The following is a 7,240-nucleotide window of genomic DNA, read 5'->3' on the forward strand; positions in this document are numbered from 1 at the left end:
GCCTAGTACCCCGTGCTCCCTTGTGTGGCTGCCTAGGCCTGAGTCCTGTAGCTGGCGTTGGGTACTTTGTGCTGGAAGTAGCTCTGCAATGCTGGGGAAGGGCAGGGAAAGAGGAGGGGCAGGTTTCCGATCAGAAGACGATATCGTTGTAGCCCAAGAACACAAGGACAAGCCTCGGTGTTGCCCTCAGTACACTTACAGGAGCACGCTGAGAGCACAACGGCTGTTAAAGCATTTTATTCACTGAGACCCTTGCAGACAAAAGGCGTCTTGATTCAGTACATATCCGTGGCACGTCTCAGAGAGCCGACTTTGCCACTCGTGGAGCCCCACTCGCTGAATCTCCTGTACTCCCCTGGCCTCAGCAGGTATTGGCGGCCTCTGTAATTGGGCATTTCGTAAAGGATCCAGTGCCCCTCCAGCACGGAGCAAGAGAGCATCTCGTGGGAGCGTAGCTGGTCCATGACTTGCGGAGAGTCCTCGGTTAGCTCTGCCATGTTGCCTCTGTGATCCTCCTTCTCGTAGATCTTTATCCTGTAGGTGCCCCTGTGCTGTGACAGAAATGAGAGAGGGTAATAGAGTGACCGCAGCAGGCTGGCTGCCTGTGATCCTAGGCCCCGAGTCAGCTCTGTGCACTGCTCCCTTGGTGCAAAGGGTGCTTAAAGCTGCCTCTGCTCCCCAGAGGAGGGGAAGACTCAAATACTGCATCCACCCATGCAATGCAGACCTGTGCCAGCCATGTCTCCCCCTGGCTGTAGGGAGCAGGTCTGGGGTGAGGAGGAGGGAGCCCGACCCGGTTCAAAAGGGGAGAGGCTGCAGTGTGCAACACTGGCCAATCCTCAGCCAGCACAGTGCTCCCGTGGACCTGGGTTTTTCCAATGTTTTTCTTTGAGGCCCGCACTTGCCTCACACTGGTTCCTCAAGGTCTAAATCTACTCTTTGGCTGAGGGAGGACATGCCCCTCAGCACTTCTGGGCACACTATAGCTGGAGACCAGTTGTAAAAAAGAGCAGCCCAGCTCATTTTGGGCTGCGTGGGAAGGAGGGAGGACTCCTCTTGCAGTCTCCAGAGAACAAAAGCCGGAGAAGCTGAGACCAAGCCAGATGCCCAAGGAGTGATGGAGCTGCTGAGAGCCCTGCAGACTGAAGAGCCTACGGCTATCCGATTCCAGGAGCACTAACCAGGGAGAAGGTAGGAAGTTGCTCAGGGAAGTCAGGTGTTGTGTCTGTGTGTTTTGAGTGGACTCCCCACTCGCTCAGTAGCAAGCATAGTTGCCAGTATCAGGTCCATGAGATGGGACCTGGTGGAGCTGGGAGGGTGCAGGTCCTCTTATCTGGCCACCATCCCCTCCAGGTGGCAACCCACTACCCTGTTTCACAGGCCAAACAGCCCTATGGAAAAGGAACATATTGCTTCTTGCCATTGGGCCACACATCCCCGAAACAGGGAAGCCTGCGGATTCAGGCTGCGAGCCTCCACAGCTCTGATAGCTGACAGCCATATTGACTTGTACTCCTAGGCTGTTATCTCAAGATGATTCCCCTCAGCCCATTCCAGGAAGGGATGTGCTGTAAAACCTCCACCATGCCCTGGTGAGGAATGTTTTTTCTGCATACAAAAGCCAGGGCTGGTGTTATAGGGTAGGAAGCACGGCAATTACCAGGACCCCATCCCACAGGTGGGGCTTTGGCTTTCTCCTTTGGGCCCCAGTAAGTCTAATGCTGACTCTGCTTGGTGACCAGAGCCATCCTGTCCATCGTATGGTTCGGGGCAGCCATCCCTGACCCCATTTCTTTGGGGGCTCCATAGTAGCTGCCTCAACCATCCCATGGATTGATTCTGTGGGGTCCAGGCAGGCCTAGAATGGGCAGCAGCAGGGAATTGCCCTCCCCATGCTAACCTGGTGATGGGACCCAGAGCAACCTGCAAGCCTGCTCCACCCTCATCTCCCAGCCCACTGCACTCTGCTTCATGTGTGTAAAAGGAATTGGCCCAGTGTATTTCCCCAGCAGAAGATTCAAAATATTTTCCCTTCTTAATTCAAATAAGCTAACCCCAGAAAAGCTGCAAACAGGTCCCACCAGTGTTCCCCCAACCATCTAGGAGGGACCACCTCTAGGAGGAAGAAAGCAGTTCTAGTTTTCATTATTAGGCATCTGCTGAAAATGATCAAGCAAGTGCCCTATGACAGTGGCGAGGGCACTGTTGCCATTTTAAGAAAAGAAGCAAAAGCAAACTCACAGGTGGGATGAGCCGGCAGGACTTCATGGAGGTGCTGAAACCCTCCGACTGCATGTCAGGATAGTCGCCCCTTTTCAGAAAGCACTGCTGTCCCTGGAAGTTGGGACGTTCATAGAGCATGAAGCAGCCACTTTCCACTCGGACCGAGTTACAGCGGCTGAGCTGACTTTGAAAATCCGGACGGTCGCTGCTGCACTCAACAGAGCGGCCCTGGAAGTTTCTGTCCTCGTAAAGGATGATCTGGAACACGGAACAAATGGCAGCAACTTCAGTAACATAGGGTATGTTAATATGCTAATTCGAACTAGTGCATCTAGACCTAAAAACTAATTCGAATTAGCGTTATCCACATTGAGTGGACCCTGAACCAAAGTTAAGGCTGGCCAGAACCGGTGCCGGCAGGGCACCAGGTTAGGAGTTAGAGTGTGGGGCTGCTGCCTCAGGTTAGCAGAGGGCTGTTCTTAAAGGGAACCGACCTCCACCCCGGACAGACAGTTCTCAGGGTTCCCCACTTGCTTGCCTAACTCAATGAGGGACAGCAAAGCAGTCATGTCCTGGAGTGCCCTGAATGCCCACACCCGGGACACCACAGCACTCAGCCATCAGCCCGGCTGCACTTGCTGCAGGCTGCCATCCGGGGAGGTCAGTCGGGGGGGCTGTCAGGATCTAGGAGGCCCTGCAAGAGAGCTTCCACCCCGAAGAGCCCGCAGAGCCACCCCAGTCCTCCCCATCGGGAGCTCATGCCCCATTCCTTCCTCACCTCCTTCCACTTACCCCTCCCCACTTTCCTGATGTAAAAAAAAAGGACACGTGTGTTCAAAAATAGAAACTCTCTTTATTTAACAAAACAGGGGGGAGGGGAATTAACCTCTGGGGAGACTGGGAAAAGGAGGTGGGAGAGGGGAAGAGAGTGGGTGGAAGAGGGGAAGAGAGAGGGTGGGAGAGGGGAGGTGGAAATCTGGGAGAAGAGAGCTGGAAGGGAGAAGCCAGGGGAAGAAGGAGGAGGGGAAGTATCAAACTATGGTACGCCATATCTTCAGTACTGTGTACAGATGTGGTCTCCTCACCTCAAAAAAGATATTTTGGCCTTGGAAAGGGTTCAGAAAAGGGCAACTAAAATGATTAGGGGTTTGGAATAGGTCCCATATGAAGAGAGGCTAAAGAGACTGGGACTTTTCAGCTTAGAAAAGAGGAGACTGAGGAGGGATATGATAGAGGTCTATAAAATCATGAGTGGTGTGGAGAGGGTGCATAAAGAAAAGTTCTTCATTAGTTCCCATAATAGAAGGACTAGAGGACACCAAATGAAATTAATGGGTAGCAGGCTTAAAACTAATAAAAGAAAGTTCTTCTTCACACAGCGCATAGTCAACTCCTTGCCACAGGAGGCTGTGAAGGCTAGAACTATGAGGGTATGTCTACACTACCACCCTAGTTCGAACTAGGGTGGTTAATGTAGTCAACCGAAGTTGCAAATGAAGCCCGGGATTTGAATTTTCCGGGCTTCATTTGCATCTTGCCGGGCGCCGCCATTTTAAAATCCCCGCTAGTTCGGACTCCGTGCCCGCGGCTACACGCAGCACAGAGTAGGTAGTTCGAATTAGGCTTCCTATTCTGAACTACCATTACTCCTCGTGGAACGAGGTGTACCAGTAGTTTGGAATAGGAAGCCTAATCCGAACTACCTACTCCGTGCCGCGTGTAGCCGCGGGCACGGAGTCCGAACTAGCGGGGATTTAAAAATGGCGGCGCCCGGCAAGATGCAAATGAAGCCCGGGAAATTCAAATCCCGGGCTTCATTTGCAACTTCGGTTGACTACATTAACCACCCTAGTTCGAACTAGGGTGGTAGTGTAGACATACCCTAACAGAGTTTAAAGAGAAGTTAGATAAATTCATGGAGGTTGGGTCCATGGAGTGCTATTAGCCAGGGGGTAGGAACGGTGTCCCTGGCCTCTATTTGTGGAAGGCTGGAGATGGATGGCACGAGACAAATCGCTTGGTCATTGTCTTCAGTCCATCCCCTCCTGGGTACCTGGTGTTGGCTGCTGTCGGCAGACAGGCTACTGGGCTAGATGGACCTTTGGTCTGACCCAGTACGGCCGTTCTTATGTTCTAAGCTCAGGGTCGGGGGTTTCACCAGACCAACTTGATTTTCATGCAGACCTGCTCCTGAGTTTGCATGTGGCCTTTGGTGGCCAGGCTGGCAACTATTCTGCCCTAGATGGCAGCTTTCCTGTGCCTAGTGCGGAGATTGCGGACGTTGAAGGCTTCCCCCCCCAAACCTCAATGAGGTCCACGATCTCCGCACTAGACCAGGCTGGCGCCCGCCTCTTGCAGCCCTGGGCAGGCTCCTGTGAGCCACCAGCCTGGTCCTGGGAAGAGGCGGAGGGCTGGGTGGCAGCGGGTGGCTGGCTCGTGCTGTGCCAGCTGCAGGGTCTGCTGGCTGGGTGCTGGCAGGCTTGCAACTGGCACAAGCACTGTAGCCAGACCGTGGCTGTTTAAGGGCTCCGGGGCCAGGAGGGAGGCAGAAGAGTTTCCCTGGTTTGGCCCAGAGTTGTCACCAGGGCAACCTGGGAAGAGCTAGCCTCCAACTAGTTCGAATTAAGCGGCTACACAGCCCTTAATTCAAACTACTTAATTTGAACTAGTTGTTGCTCCTCGTAGAATGAGGTTTACCTAGTTTGGATTAAGCGCTCTGCTAGTTCGATTTAAATTCCAACTAGCGGTTTGTATATGTAGCCCCTATTAAAGGGGCTATTAAAGTTAATTCAAACTAACAGCCGTAGACATACCCAGACTGTATTGTTGGACTGAATCCTGGCTTTGCAATTTATCTCTGTCCAGCACACCAACCTTGCAGTGTCTGGGCATTACATCTTAGTGCAGTGGCGATACAATCACCTACTCCTTTGAATTCAGTAGAACTGATCTGCATTTAAACAAGTGTAAGCGAGAGCAGAACTGGGCTCTGAGGGTGTGTCTAGACTACACCTCTCTGTCAACAGAGAGATGTAGATTAGGTACGTCAAAATTGCTAATGAAGCAGGGATTTAAATATCCTGCGCTTCATTAGCATAAACATGGCCATGGCTTTTTTTTTTTTTAAAGGCAGTCTAGATGTGGATCCTTTGAAAAATAAAGCCTTTTTCGAAAGATCCTGTAAACCTCATTTTATGAGGGATAAGGGATCTTTCGAAAAAGGCTTTATTTTTCAAAAGATCCACATGTAGACTGCCTTTTTTCCGAAAAAGCTCCATTTTGGAAAAAAAGGTGGCCATGTTGATGCTAATGAAGCATGGGATATTTAAATCCCTGCTTCATTAGCAATTTCGACATGCCTAATCTACATCTCTCTGTCAACAGAGAGGTGTAGTCTACACACACCCTGAGTGTTTAATGTACAAGTACAAATAGAGGTAGTAAGTCCCCTAGGTCTACACGCTTGATTTTCCTCTCCTACTTATATGGATCCCTTGAGATCAGACTAACTCTGAGGTATTGTGAACCCCTAGCGCTGGAAGAGATCTCAGGAGGTCATTGAGTCCAACCCCCTATCCAAAGCAGGACCAACCCCAACTAAATCGTCCCAGCTATGGATTTCTCAAGTTAGGACTTAAAATCCTCTAGGGATGGAGATTCTACCACCCCCCCTAGGTAACCCATCCCAGTGCTTCACCACCCTCCTAGGGAAAAAGTTTTTCCTAATATCCAACCTCAACCTCCCCCCTGCAACTTGAGACCATTGTCCCTTGTTCTGTCCTCTGTCCCCACCGAGAACAGCCTCTCTCCATCCTCTTTGGAATCCCCCTTCCAGAAGCTGAAGTCTGCTATCAGATCCCCCCTCACTCTTCTCTTCTGTAGACTAAACAAGGTCGAATCCCTCAGCTTCTCCTCGTAAGTCAAGTGCTCCAACCACCTAATCATTTTGGTTGCCCTCTGCTGGCCTTTCTCCACATCTTCTGTACCAGGGGTCCAGAATTGGACGCAATACTCCAGATGTGGCAAGACCAATGCCGAATAAAGGGGAATAATCACTTCTCTAGATCAGCTGGCAATGCTCCTTCTAATGCAATCTAATATTCCATTCGCCTTCTTGGCTGCAAGGACACACTGTTGACTCATATCCAGCTTCTCATCCACTGTAATCCCCACATCCTTTTCTGTCAAACTGCTGCTTAGCCAGCCAGTCCCCAGCCATGCAAATAGGAAAATATTCAGTAGAGCCATGCACGGATACAAAATTTGCATCCATATCTACATCCATACCTCCAAAAATGAGCTATGGATATCTGCATCTACATGTGTGGATGCAGATACTCGCAGCTGTACTGCAGATATCCGCTGATTTGCAGTGCTCTAACAATCAGGTCCTTGGCATCAGACTGACGTATTAAAAAATCCAGTAGAAACAAGCGTCTTACCTTTCCCATTGTAGCTGGATTCAGGCAACAAGCCATAGTACCCCAGCAGGGCAACTGCCTTTTTATACCTCGCAGCCAGTGCTCAGGGTGCACACGTCAACAAAGGTCTTTTCTCTGTTCATCGAGCCAACTCATGACTCTGGGTCTCATTGATTCTTTTTCTACTAGTGTCCATAGCTTTTGTGTAGTAGGGTACTGCTCATTGGTAACAGGTTTTATTCCTATTGTTACCAATGAGCAGTTCCAGGCCCTGCATCTGTCAGCACAGCCGTTTTTACACTGAAGACAGCATAGTTCAGGAAAAGAGAGAAACTTCTGGCAGAGTGACAGAGGGGACGGGATGTCAGCGCCATCACAGTCCTTTTCTGTAGAGTCTCTGCAGCTGCATTGTTAGTAGCGAATGGACAAGTGACACAGTAAAATGTTCAAATGACAAAACAGAGTAGGGAGATAACAGAAATGTGTGTGTCAAAAGGGCAAGGTAGCCGTCATGCATGTTGTAGCCATTCAGTACTTTGGGGTCAGCAATATGGAGTCTGGAACGTGCTGCTGAGAGACCAGCATGGAGTGAGCAG

The 7,240-nt window shown here is 50.6% G+C and overlaps 1 protein-coding gene across 1 annotated transcript; it reads right to left on the reverse strand.

Moving 5' to 3' along the window:
* Positions 1–203: 203 nt before the first annotated feature.
* Positions 204–6,743, reverse strand: LOC142830261 (gamma-crystallin B-like). Its single transcript, XM_075934370.1, has 3 exons — positions 6,666–6,743; positions 2,242–2,481; positions 204–551 (listed from the first exon to the last, which is right to left on the reverse strand). The coding sequence occupies exons 1-3, from the start codon at positions 6,699–6,701 to the stop codon at positions 276–278; spliced, it is 552 nt and encodes a 183-aa protein (XP_075790485.1). The 5' UTR covers positions 6,702–6,743; the 3' UTR covers positions 204–275.
* Positions 6,744–7,240: the final 497 nt, after the last annotated feature.

This window comes from Pelodiscus sinensis, chromosome 7, assembly GCF_049634645.1.
Source record: "Pelodiscus sinensis isolate JC-2024 chromosome 7, ASM4963464v1, whole genome shotgun sequence".
NCBI lineage: Eukaryota > Metazoa > Chordata > Testudines > Trionychidae > Pelodiscus > Pelodiscus sinensis.

What these genes read in the sequence shown, in the direction of transcription:
- LOC142830261 (XM_075934370.1), bottom strand. Translation starts at nt 6,701, where the DNA reads ATGGCTTGTTGCCTGAATCCAGCTACAATGGGAAAG. An exon ending in ATCCAGCTACAATGGGAAAG is followed by an intron (nt 2,482 to 6,665) that starts GTAAGACGCTTG and finishes TCCGTGTTCCAG; the next exon opens with ATCATCCTTTACGAGGACAG. An exon ending in CCTGCCGGCTCATCCCACCT is followed by an intron (nt 552 to 2,241) that starts GTGAGTTTGCTT and finishes TTTCTGTCACAG; the next exon opens with CACAGGGGCACCTACAGGAT.